The sequence below is a fragment of the Bemisia tabaci genome, chromosome 1 (assembly GCF_918797505.1).
Source record: "Bemisia tabaci chromosome 1, PGI_BMITA_v3".
Taxonomy (NCBI): domain Eukaryota; kingdom Metazoa; phylum Arthropoda; class Insecta; order Hemiptera; family Aleyrodidae; genus Bemisia; species Bemisia tabaci.
Genome location: NC_092793.1, coordinates 53,925,319 through 53,938,917, shown reverse-complemented (window position 1 = coordinate 53,938,917; position 13,599 = coordinate 53,925,319). Strand labels below are relative to the sequence as shown.

General features: G+C 42.1%; 1 protein-coding gene across 3 annotated transcripts in view; it reads left to right on the top strand.

Annotated features, from left to right (window-relative positions):
• Positions 1-1,048: 1,048 nt before the first annotated feature.
• Positions 1,049-13,599, top strand: part of Nep2 (M13 family metallopeptidase neprilysin 2) — a 75,307-nt gene continuing 62,756 nt past the window's right edge. The window contains exon 1 of one of the 3 annotated variants that reach the window (XM_019060189.2): positions 1,049-1,180. In XM_019060189.2, the coding sequence (XP_018915734.2) occupies positions 1,137-1,180 (44 nt within the window). In that variant the 5' untranslated portion in view covers positions 1,049-1,136. Of the gene's footprint in view, positions 1,181-12,627; positions 12,786-13,599 lie in introns of those variants that run through there. The other 2 variants (XM_072303459.1, XM_019060190.2) reach the window with 2 other exon arrangements.

The window sequence follows — 13,599 nt, the reverse complement described above, 5'->3', positions numbered from 1 at the left end:
AATTGTAATCTTCCGTCACATTCTTACGGCGCAATGATACAACTATTTTAACTCTCCGGAATGCGTGAGGTATCACGCCGCATTTGAAGGCGTTTTCAAAACAGTTAAGTTCCGTTATCGGAATAATCGTTTTGCATAGTTCATATTATTTTGTTTCCATTTCTAACCACTTGTTTAATTATAATCCACCTATAAAAACCACCCATTTGCTAAATACGATTCTAGCCGAAGCGCACTTAAGCGCATTAATGACTGCAAAAATGTTAACGGAAATCGAAAAGGCCCCTTGCGTAATCGAGGCGTAATTTTTGGTTCCCTTAAGATAGTCGTTCGTGGCAATGGACCACTAGACAAGGTACGAAGTTAAGCATTCTGATACATGTTTCTTACATTTCTTTTTTGCTGAAAGAAACTATGTAAAAATGAATTTAATGAAAAGGATTAACATAGTTTCTTTTGATTTTTACAATTTTTCTGAAAATATTTTCTTTCAGCATACTAAAGTACGTTGATCGTACTGATTTAGTTCAGCACAGTTTGTCGCTTTTCTTTGAAAGTAAAGGGGACACAAGTGGACGTATTTATGCTAAATGGAACTGTGTGAAAGTGGAAAGATGGGGTTTGCTCGATAGTGGTCGGGTCATAAGAATGAATTGGGATTTTAAACCGCCATTGACGTCAGCGGCGACGATCGAGACGCAAAACAGTGAAGAGCGCGTCGCGTCGTCGTCGGGGCGCTAACTCATGAGTCCTGTCCACAATACTCTTGTCATATGTTCACGGATCACAAGTTAGCGCTCAGTTCCTTTTGATTTAATGTGAAATCTCGCTTTTCCATTTCCTCAAAAGGAACTATATCCACTGACCACATTGTTTCTTATGCAGCTCAAACGAGCACACCCCATCTTTCCACTTTGCACGTAGTTCCTTTTAGCATAAATGTCCAAGTGAGTGAGCTAGGTGTATGCTCTCTATCGAATCTTGATCATTTGGACACGCACAAATCCTATCTTATCCGACGCTGCATCAAAATAATCGTGCCGATAAGATTTATTTAGACGAACAAGCTAGGATTCGGTACACAACCACCTAGACCATCAGTAGCGGTCGCGTCGCGAGTCCGAACGAAGGGGATCATGGAGTCTTTTGTGAGTGAGCATTCGTCTAGTTGTGAATCACGGTTAGTTTGTTTTATTTTTACAGCAAAATTTTGAGTACCCATACCACTTAAGTAGAGTTATGAGGAATTTTCATGGTGTGTGCATGTGCCTACCAAAATATATCTGTGTAATGCAGCGTTCTAAACTTGTCTTCGTCTGTTTCCGCGTGAGTTGTTTTGTAGTGTGTCAGTGTGCTCGTTAACCCTCGACATGGCATGAATTGATCTATGATCTTGTATTCTGGAGAACACAAATCTGTAGTGTACGAATCGTAGAAACGTGTAGAGTCCAAAATGTTTTTCTCAAAATTTCAAATTTGTCGTGATCGGTTTTTCAAAAAAAAATCTGCTGATGAAAATTTGCAAAATCATGCCATAGAGGAGAGATTTGTTTTTCAAAAAACCAAAAAAAGTGCGTTTTCACGCATAATTAACACCATGTCATAGAAGGTTAAAGGAAATAAGGGTTAAGGGGATTTCTTCTCTACGATGGACGAATTTCCTCTGATTCAAAATTTTCCTGAGGTGATGTTATGTTCCTGAGGTGCGTGTCCCACGCACGGAAACGAAGCCAGGACAAATGTTGAGCTTATAGTACATTACAATTAAATATACACTGAAAAAAAAGGAATGCTAATTCACCGATTTAGGGTGGAGCAAAATTTGCTTCACTTCGTAAAGCTTTCTTATCCGTGCACGGTATTGAATCAAGTGAACGACTAGCACGAATTGCTACACCGATTTGCTACATCTGCGCGCCTTCATGCAGTTAATCTTGCATCGAGTGGCTTGGAAGTGTAACTGCATTTTTTGGTGTTGGTATTTTGCGAACAGTAAAATTAGCTCAGTAGTTAGGCTGAAATAGCGGAATTTACGGAAGAATAACTAAAAAGGTAACAGGCGTAGCTTTTCAGAGAGCAAAATCACCTACACGCGTGTGTGTAAGTTAGCTGAAATTTGTGTAGCGATTTTACCTGCATGGTTTGCACGTTCGTTTTTTAGCTACAACATGCCATGAAATACCCGCGTGCACGGCAATTTCAGCAATATTATTTTTTCAGTGTACACATGTCTGTATTCCGTAGAAAGTTTGGACTCTGGAAAATACATCCTCTCTCTTGCCCTTTGACACAAACAGAGCGCGCTGCTCCTCGTTCAACAGCGCGGGCTGTTCTGCTGACGTCATCTTCGTTTGGAATTAGAGTGTAAAAACCAGAAACATTAATTTTTTGCGTTTCAGCTTGCCTTGAAACTTGAACCTTAATTACCTTTGACCGTAGAATACCTTTGAGCCCTTTCTTGCACCGTTCCATCGTGCGGAAAATCCGTGTTAGCTCCGTCTCCTCGAGACGTGTTCGCAATTGAAATGGAAGTTTCCTAGGGATCATAGAGACTGGGGTGTAATTTTTGTCCACAACGTTCCATTCAAGAGCTGTGTATATGAATATGTATACATTTTATAGGCTTTCTCTCAAATAAAATGAGTTCAGCATGCATTAAATGGACGTATTTATGTTGAACGGAACTAGGGACGTGTGTTTGAGTGTGAGAGTTTTCAAGTGATGCTTGATATTGTAGCCTCTGGCTGAATGGCGCTATTTTTGTTCTGTGACATAAACGCCGGAAGAGAGATAGAAAAGGCAAAACGCCTTCAGTTGTTGCATAGGCAACATGGACAGCTCCGGAACACGAATAGTTGCATCCAGGCGCTAGAGTCAAAGTAGGGAGATTGTATCCGTGGGCCGCGTAAAACAGTTTTTATTCGTAAGTGGACCATTGAAAAGGCAGAACGTCCTCAATTTTTGCGAAGATTCTGCAGTTAAAGTGGTAAACAACATTGTAGCCTCTGGTTGAATTGCGCAGTTTTTGTTCTGTGGCATGAACGCTGGAAGAGAGAGAAAAGGCAAACCGCCTTCAGTTGTTGCGTAGGCAACATGGACAGCTCCGGAACACGAATAGTTGCATCCAGGCGCTAGAGTCATTTTTTGAACTGATGTAAGTATAGATTCCATTCTTGATAGCGCGTTTATTTTTACTTTCTTAAATCGAAAGGGAAAAAATGGTTGCCTCCGTGGGAATGAGTTCTCCAGGAATCCTCATGGAGATGCGATTGCGATTGTAATGAAGTACTTTCGGCTATAGCTAATTTCAGCGATGGTAATTTTGCGATTGCTGGGTTACTTTGACTTTAACATTCAGACCATTTCATGAGGATGCGCCGTGTGTATATTTTGGCGCGCACGTCAATTAGTCAACAGGAACGAATTGTAAGTAAAAACTCGATCAAACGATCAAAACGTAATTTGTCGAAGAGCAACTAGGTTGGGATTTCAACGGGAGGATTGAGTCAGTGGCCTTGTTGTCGAAAGGGCTCTGGATATTCACATCGGCATGAAGGAAATCGAGAATAACAGTCAAAACGAAAGCCGGCACTCGGCATCACAGATTCAAAGGAAGAAAACGAAACTAGTGTCATGACTTGGGCCATGCTAGGAATGCGTAAATTAAAGTGCCAATGCTCTGATGCACGGGAAAAGTCCATCATTAAAACGGTGGTCGGAGATTAGATAGATGGGCTTGAGGAAAGGACAAAAAGTGGTGGATAAAATGCTGGCTCCCTCGTCGGCGGAAAGTGGGTAAGTCTGAGCTAATGACGCGCGACGTGTTTTTCTATGTATCGATTGATCTGCCATGCATTTAAACCTATGGAAAAGGATCAATGAACACGGTCTTCGCAACAGATACCTTAATAATCGATTCTCTACCGTAGCTTCAAATAGGGAAATATCAATATTCGATCCTTCACGGATCGCCCCTGGTCTAAGCGTGAAACGATATGATCAGCGCGATCCAGTACTCCGTGCGCGTCGAGCATAAATCGTTCAGCGAGAGTGAGGCTCCGATAGTTTTGGTCGCCTGCCAAGGTAAACTGACAATGAGCCTATCCCATCTACATACGTCGAACAAAGGAAACAAAACAGCTGAAGAAACATTGACCTTCACAGCAGGAATTATGACCGATATTCGCGGGTTCCCTTCTAACATCTTCTGTCTTCGCGTGAAAGTCCTGCGGACCAGAGAGAGGCCAAATAATTTGGATACTCGCACCGAAATGTATAAAATGCTTAAAGAGTATACCTGAGTTCATTCGCTTGACCCTAGGAATCCATTTTTAGGGTCAAAATAAAACTTTCTGTTCCATAAATTTTTTTTTAGAAAACTTTTTTCTCAACGCTACGTAGCCCATTCAAGTTGAAGATTTTTCCCTGAAAGCCCATGAAAATTGACTATGAATGGTAACTTTTAGCGTACTTTTCATTTTTTGTGGTCTCGAATGCCTACGATTCAAAAATTTTCATCGTTTCAAAAGTTGCAACCATTTTTAATGTACAAATGTTTAATACTGTTTTTCCACGAAATTGTAGGCATTCGAGACCACTAGCGAAAACGTATGAGCATCCCAAGAATTTTCGAGCCAGACGGACACTGATTTCGTGGATCGTCTACTTTTTAATCGGTTGATCGCCTCTCCGCGGGGAGACGCAATGCAAATACCCGCCTTTATTTTCGGCTACCCTGATTGAAGTGTCATCGAATTTCCCCTGCACCTAGACCAGTGGCGTAGACAAGGGGGAGGGGGAGGGGTGGTCCACGGGGTCTGAACCCTCCCCCCTTAGCCTCGTTAATTGTACCTTTCTTTTACTTTTGGAGGGCAGACATAAAAGATTATCAGGAACGTACACAAACTAATGGAAATGGAGCCCCCCCCCCTCCCCCCGCATAAAGAATTCCTAGCTACGCCACTGACCTAGATAAACAGTAATGCTAGGATAGGGATTTATCGATCACAATCATTCGACAACGAGGCAAAAATCTCCCGGTTGGAGATTTATTTCTTGGTATAATTCCCCAACGAAAGCGCGACGCAGGGCAGGGCATCAAGAGGATCAAAAGAAACCGGGTGACTGCAAAAAACGCGGCCCGCCCCCGCACGTCCCGATTGGAAAGTTTAATGAGCGGCGTTTGTTCTGGCACGGGCCGCACGGGACGACTCCAAAACGCTTGTTACCTCGCGGGGCGCGCCGGCCGCGGTGCTCACACACACCTGAGTGTGGTCCACCCGGTTTCCTGGTTGGTTTCCTCCGCCGATCATTCGCGCATTCGTAGAACAGGCAACAGCGCAGAACTCACCGGTCAATTCGCCAATGATTTCGTCGTAGAAAGTAAAAGCCACCCGCGGAGGCGCAGAGTCGTACCGATGAAAGTTGACTTTCGGAGTCCAACCCGGGTCGGGTTTGAAGCTCTGAGTTTGGACTCAATTTTATTATGATAAGTAGAATCAAGTCGAAAGCCCGTGGGTTCCAGAAGCAGGACATTTGAACCGCGTGAAGCAGAAAGGAACCAAGCCACATCAGCTATTGCTAAATTTAATTCGTCGCTTGGATGACATAAGGGCGTAACTACACTCTGTAATGAACCCTGTCCTCCATATATTCAATGCTTTTCCGGGTTCATCTCACTATGTAATTACGCCCTTATGTCAGCCAAGCGACGAATTGAGGGGCTTGGCAGACACGGCGCATAAGTGCAGTTTTTGCTACTCCGAGGAAAACGTGTTAGAAGTTTCGAAATAACATGGATCTTTATGGCGGAGAGAAAGTTCACACTGAATTTTTGACGCTTGAAATTGGAATCTGGGAGCGAATGTTTCACGGAATATGCATCAAGACTAGTTTTACTTCAAATCATTGATACCTCAATTTTTTCTAAAACTGCACTTATGCGCCTCGTCCTCAAAGCCCCTCAATTGAGCAATTGAATTTTTTGCATGAAAACGGTTGTGCGGATTTTTGTGCAAATTTCAGTAACTTTTCTGTATGGTACGAGGCAAAGTCATGGCCGGATTCACCTACTTGCCGCCCATGGGCCGCCTGTATTTTGCCGCCCCTTTCTCATTCGTTTTGAAACTCGATAAAAACCATCAACTGAACTTGTCAGCGGGGGAGGGATGCATAAGACGCATTTACTCGTGTCGAACACATTTTTTGGGAAAGCCCTGTCAACACCACTAGCAAAAGTTCACGGAACTTTGCGCGAAAGTTAAGTTCCGTAAACCTATCTCTGTGTGGACAAGGCCCTCATTTCATAAGAAATGAACGAAAAAATTATGTAAGAACAATTATACATGTGGTTTAATAATTTTAACTTCCGCCGCCGCGCCGCGCAGACCGCACCGTGTTCGGCGCAATGCGTGAAGTATTCCGACAGTCTTGTAGGCGCTATGCGTTTCACGCCGACCGCTGCTGAACGCACTGTGTTGGACGCAACGCGTGAAGTATTCACGCAGTCTTGTAGGCGCTATGCGTTTCATGCTGACCGCACTGTGTTTGGCGCAATGCGTGAGGTATTCATGCATTCTTGTAGGCGCTATTCGTTTCACGCTGACCGCAATGACCGCATTGTGTTTGATGCAATGCGTGAAGTATTCGTGCAGCCTTGTAGGCGCTCATATGTGTTACATGCCGATCACCGCGCCGAGGGCTTCTCCTTTTCATCTCAGGTCCTCGTTATAATTTCTCTCTAAGTCGCGCCGTTCCAGGCCAAATTGCGTGTTTGGTCACTCTCTCAGCTCGACTTATTGAAGATGCTGTCTCTTGTATCACAAAGTGACGACAAAATTAGAAATTACTATACTCTCAGGAAATGAGAGATTTTGTTGCCTTTTCTCGTTTGTAATTTTGTTTTTATAAATCCGATTTTTTTTTATTCCTACACTTTAAAAAATTGCAAATTTTTTGCCGCCCCTTAGATTTGCCGCCATGGGCCGCGGCCCATGTGGCCACACCCTCTTAATCCGGCCCTGGGCAAAGTCCTCAAAATTGTCAATGGAATCCGCACACACGCTCAAGGCTTCAAGGAAAATTTGTTCCATCGTGTTATCAATCCTTGAGGAATATGTATTAATCTACAACGCGTAAAGCAGGGAATCAAGCATTTTTAAGGCACGATTATCATACCTGGAACACGAACTTTAGCCGGCCCTTATTAGACACTTCTCCGATTAGACTCTGAATTTAACTGAGACCTTCTACAGTCTTATTAATAGGCAAAAAGTATTTTATCTCTCAGCTGTGAAAACCTTCTTTAAGGTGACTCAGAGCACCTATAAATAAATTGGTGAGACGCTGACATTATAGGACATTTGGGGTAGCATGATATAAGTGAATATCTAAGTACCTCGTGATACATATCTAAGCAGAGCGAAAATGGGGAGAATTGAAGCTTCCTGGAATTCAAAACCCTTAATAATTTTAAATAGTTTTGTACTAGTGAAACTACGAGGAGGAAAAAATGAGCAAATAGTTAGAACTTACAGATTCCCTGAAAGCCCACGTTGAGGCGTTGCGTCGTCTGGTAAACTTGGAGATTACAAGAGGGAACACCGGATTAAACAGTCTTTGAAGAAATGTGATTAAGATAGGCAAATAGCTACTACTTCTTATTGATACAAAAAAATCAAGAACTTCGAGCAACTTTACACACACAAAGGACTTACATATTCACAACATCCCCCGAGAGAATGAAGAACCACGTTTATTCACAGACTGTTATCAAAATAAGGCGAATGTAAACAAGTCCAAACGCTCACTCCCATTGGTTCCCGCCAATTTAGTGCCGCGCTCGGCAAAAAATACAAATTGACGCGCCACTTTTCAAATTAGCGGGGACCACTCTGATTGAGCGCACACTAAAAATCCGGCCGTATTATGCTTTTTTCTCGGTTATTATAGGTCACACGAAGTAAGGATCCGCAGGGACGAATAGGGAATCCATCCCAAGGAATCCGAATTGAAGGAATCCGTAATGAAAGCCCTACAGGCCCCTGGGGGGGGGGGGTAGTAAAGGGGAATTACAATACTAAAAGTCAGGGTCTCAGACTTGGAAAAATACGGAAAATGGTATTTTAAATTTTCCCATACAAATCCATAATCGGCCCACCCAAGTCCCAAAAATGACCCCGTAAATTAAAGAAAAGAAAAAAAAAGAAATTAACTTGGACCAGAGATGGATGTTTAAGTACTAACTTTTCTTTGTCTGGAAAGCTGGAGACAAAATGTCAACCCGATCTCCGAGTGAATTTCGCTGATAACTAACGAGCGGACAATTGGACATTATTGACTCAAATTGCATACACTTCACGCCTGTCGGCAGAGACGAAAGAGAACATATAACAGTTAGAGCGGATGAACGTGTTCTTAAGCAGATGGCTTTTGTTTATCCAGCCTATTAGACTGGGAAGAAATGACAATGTCTTCATTTCTAGGAGGTACGGATGTGACATCCATCGATTGACGTCAAAGGAAAACTCAGGATTTGACGTGGATCATTGATATTTTAGATACCACCAGTACGAAACGACGGGCGACTTTTACGATATCAAGGAAATATAATGTCACGTTTGGATTTTATTGCCGAATTTTCAAAAGCTGATTGTTTTAGATTCTTAAAATAGTCTTTGATCGAAGCGAATTAATGGACCTACCTAAGTGCACCTCATGTAATGTCATGCGTAATACTCTACGCACTTTCAGAGACAAAAAAAAAACACACATCAGACGACATGAATAATTCCTATTTCAAGGCATGTAGATCATGTTCAGTTGACAATTTTTAGGCGCGAGGAAAGGGAAGAGGTGAAAAAGGGTACCCATTCAATCAGTTTCTCCCAAGGTCATGGCAAGTCACATTACTTTACACGTTTCTCTTTGTCATGGGGTTTTGTTAGAATCGGAGTCGTGCATGAAGGCAGGACTCCCGATACCATCTGAGAGGAATCGACATAAAGATGTGCTGATGTGGGATGCCTAAACACATTGAGTTTTAGTGCAATCGGTTTAGCGCGTGACGCATTTAGTGAATCGTCGACAAACATGAACACATATTTTTATGACAAGAGTCATCTTACCAAAATTGCCCACTTGATGTATTTTTTATTGTTTAGAATGTTTTGGCCTTAAGGAAACAATTCATAGTAAAAAGATCAACAGCTGACACAACATTTAACACTAGACCGCATTTAAGAGGTACAATTTTTGAGACAGGTAAAAAATATGAATTTTTGTTATACCGAGTTATACCGTCCAAAACTGACATTTATCGCTCTTAAAACGTAGGTTTTTACGTTGGTAAAATGATGTTATACATTATGTTGCATTCCATTGTTTTCTTTGCCTTGTATAGTCGCATTAAAATCATTGAAGAGGAAATTTTTTTTGCAATGATTGCTCTACTTGCATCACTGGCAAAAATATATAGCTAACATTTACCGGAATAATCGCAAATTGAATACTGGTTTAGTCTAATCGTGTAGCGGAATAAAAGTTTTTCGAATAGGCAACTATTCGCGCTCCTCAGTATGTTTCTTGCCTATTCGACGAAATTGAAGGCGACTCGCAAATTGATACTTGAAACTTGAAATTACAATTGCGACTTCCTGGTTTACCAACAGAATCACACTTATGACATCGCACACATGGTTCAGTCGAAGTATGTAACGGGATAACGCTGTGTTCCGAGGAGCCTTCCATCCTCTCCTAATTCCACCTTCTTCTTTTCTCTTCTCTTATTTTTCTCGGCTCTTTTTCTTCATCTTTTTTCTCTGCTCTCATAACAGCGTCCTTGTTGTCATGGCGCCTGGTGCAGCCAGTTCTCGCGCGCCACCCCAGATCCGAACTTTCGTCAAATCTAAATCGGAATAATCCAATGAAACATCTGATCTGAGAATGGGATTCGATTCAAGAGGTGCCGCGGCGCGGTGCGGTGGCGCACGGTGGATCGAGTCAATGAGAGAGGTCGGACAAAATTTAGAAACTTTAAAAGCTTATAACTCCGTTTATACACAACTTTCAGGTTCAAAAAGTGGTTTCATTGGTTTCCTCGTGAAATTTTTTTCTAGCAGCTTCCATTAGAATTTAAAATATGACGAAATAAGCATCAAAATTTGCAGTTTTAGTAACAAATTTCATGTCCTTCCTCTCTAATTGACTCGGTCCACTGTGCGGCGAAGAGGCGTGGAGAAGACGGTAAGTAAACCCGTCGAGATCCTAGGTTGCCAACTAGAAAGTGGCACCAACCTTATTAATCCGCCTTTAATCCACTGGGAGTTCGTGAGTTTTTACACTTTGGCAACCCAGGTCGGAAGCCAAGAGAAATTCCGTGCGGAAGGAACCCAGATAAAAAGCCAGCAGGCAACAAGTTGTGTGACACGGTGTAAGCGGCGCGTCGGGTGAGCCGTTGTCATATTGTCCCTTTGATGACCTATATAATCCTACTTGTAGTGAGCCTTCAAATATACGTATAGCTCATACCTGCAGACTGGTCATCCTATTATTGAGAGAAATGAAAAAGCAAAACTGACATTTCCCAATATAATTATCAATGTCAATAAAATCAAATATGTCTAAAATATGTCCTCCAAAATCTGCTATATACCCTACATTGGCCTGTGAGTGGTGACTGTGAGAACCTTGCGGGCTGACTATTGAAATTGATAGACAAAGCTATAGACAAAGAAGACATAGGAAGTATGCAGCGATCCTATCGGTTGTGATGGGTGGTTCCTATAGACTGAGGGAGAAAATGATGGACTAACTATCGGTCTCTCGTGGGTTGCTGATAATTAGTCTATTGCCTACCTATTACAACCCGCCGCTTCCACCAATAGGATCCCTCCATATCTTTTTTGTCTTCTTTGTCTACGGCTTTGTCCATCAATTTCAATAACTTTGAGTCTTGGAGGTTATTTTTGGAAATTTTGAATTAAGTTTCTGTTGGTTATCAGACCCTGTGCCTGCTTTCGCGGTTCTGCTACCTTAAGTTTCTCATTCAACAAATGAAATATTAAATAAGGTTAATCAGGTTGTGCGTGGATCGGGCAGCAAAACATGATTTTGATTCCAACCCTGAAGGCGCGGGGTCTCTAAAATATTTTGTCACTATGGCGGCAACAGAGTAAGTCTTTTACAGTGATGCCATCGAGTGCATAAACAAGCAAGTTTTTTCAAAATTGGTACAAGATGGAAAGTAGGTGACTTTAAGAATGAAATGAACCAGCCTCAATTTAATTTCTTTGGGATCGCTTAAGCATTATGTAAGCTAGTTTGGAGGAGGAGAGGGAAGTCAAGTTTATCTTATGAGGTGTTTGATGGGAGAGGGTAGGAGGCTCATGCCCGAGCTTTCCGTAGAGTTCCCACTTGTAAAAGTAAATAATATTATCCAATTAATTTACTTTTTTCAGCCAATTTTCAGGCTTTCTTCGTTACTTTCTGGAAAAATTGGAGACCAGTCTTACTTAATTCAGAGAGAGGGCGGGGTGAAGGGATGTCGGATGGTTACTCAACAAGGGATGGGAAAGGGGATCATTAAGTCGGCAGAAAGTGCTTTCGTAATACTTGAACGGCCCTTTTTCGCAGTGAACTCTTTTTCCGCTCCCGTAGGAAACTACAGGATAAATATAATGATGTTAAATTATTAATACTTAAATATAATATCAAATATACAAGTATGAAGATAATACACAAAGATAGCCCGAATAATTTAATTAGAAAAAACACGAAACAATGGGTGAACAAGGCTAAAAACAGAGACATAACCTTTAACCCTATCTTTAACCTGGGACGTTTCGGGGTGGTCTCATCTCCCTCCTGGACCAGGAAACAAAAAGTTAAAATAAATAAATAAAAAAAAGTACAAACAAAAAAGTATACAAGAGTATAAAAAGTACAAGTATGTATATAATTAAGGATAAAGAAGATTATTGTCGGAACACCTGACCGCGGCTCATGGATGTCACAAACGGGAATAAAGATTACCTAAATTGGACGTTTTTTGTAATCTTTGATCAACCCATTCCCGAATTTCTATCCCCGTTCTCACTCTCATTTCATTCGGTCCTTGCCGTATCTCCTATTTTCCGGTCCATTCCAGTTTATAATCGTTGCAATTAGGGACGCTATAATCTTTACTCCCGTATGTGACTCTATGAAGGCCTAAAATACGGGAACCAATCAGAGATGGATTCGTATTGTCTTTACTCTCGGTATATAGGGACTCTACCTGACCCCTCCGAGAATCGATTCATTACCATAGGTTTAAATGGAGAAGAAGCAATGTTGCCAACTTGCCTTCGGGGTCCTCCACTCCTCCCCCTCTCCCTCAGCGGTCCGAGAATGAGTGCTGCGTTTCAGATGTTGCATTATTGGAGGAGTTCTCCTCTGTTTCTGGGGCTAGACTTGTTCCCGGCTTACACGCGTATAGCCTGTACCCTCTTGCGGGTTACCTGCACTCAGCTCACCTGGCCGAGACGTGCCGGGCCGCGCCGCGACGCAACGCCGCGACGCGCGACGCCGTCTCCCTCCATAAAACCCTCCTAACTCCTCCTAACTACACCCATAAACCGAGCTACGCGCGCCGTCAGTCGCTCTTTGGCCGCGCTGTCGGACCTCATCGCACTTCGATACAAAATTTTGTCGGATTTCGTCCACCGGTGCTTCATCTACAAGTTAGTTCCCTTCAACTCGGGGATTCTTACAGTGAGTGAGTGTGTAAATCGTGGCTCCTCGAACAAGTAAGCCGTCAATTTTTTTTTCGGTTTTTCTCTTGTTTTATATTTTCCCCTTTTTTTTTGGTGCGATTACTGGCGAGCCATAAAGTCAGAAATTGGACGTGGTTTACTCGATAGAATAACACAAGTCTTCGACTCTTAAACACTTTCGCCGGAAAAATCGTGATTCAAGAAAAATGAATTTACTGGAGCTGCTTGACAGAATTTTGACAGAATTTTTGAAAGAATTATACTGGCGAGCCATAAAGCGAGAAATTGGACGTGGTTTACTCGATAGAATAACCCAAGTCTTCGACTCTTAGACACTTTTTTTCGCCGGAAAAAAATCGTGATTCAAGAAAGATGAATTTACTGGAGCTGCTTGACAGAATTTGTGAGGATTATCATTCGAGCCATGAATAAGTTTCCTCGGGAAAATTTTTTATTCAGTCCCTAATTTACGATCCTTAAGTTTTTTATTCTTTCACACTGAAGGCAGAGTCTCCTTCTGGGTTGGTCTCCTTCGTGTACTTATTCTTTGACTGAGAATCGAGAGCCCGTCTCAAAAATAATGTAAATGCAAGGTATCAATGCCGGAAGCGCGGACGCCATACGCCACTGAGTTCGCTTGCGTTCAAGTTACCACCGTAAACCCTTACTATACTTTGAAACTGTGAACTTTTCATCGGTGAAAAGTGGTTCTCATGAATTTTTATTATATTTATGGGAATGAATAAGTCAATAAGTGTTTATAAGAGTGATTTTTACCACCAAAACGGAGGATATATATCGAGTTCTCCATAGTAATCAAAAGCCCATTATGAATCCAGTTTCTCAC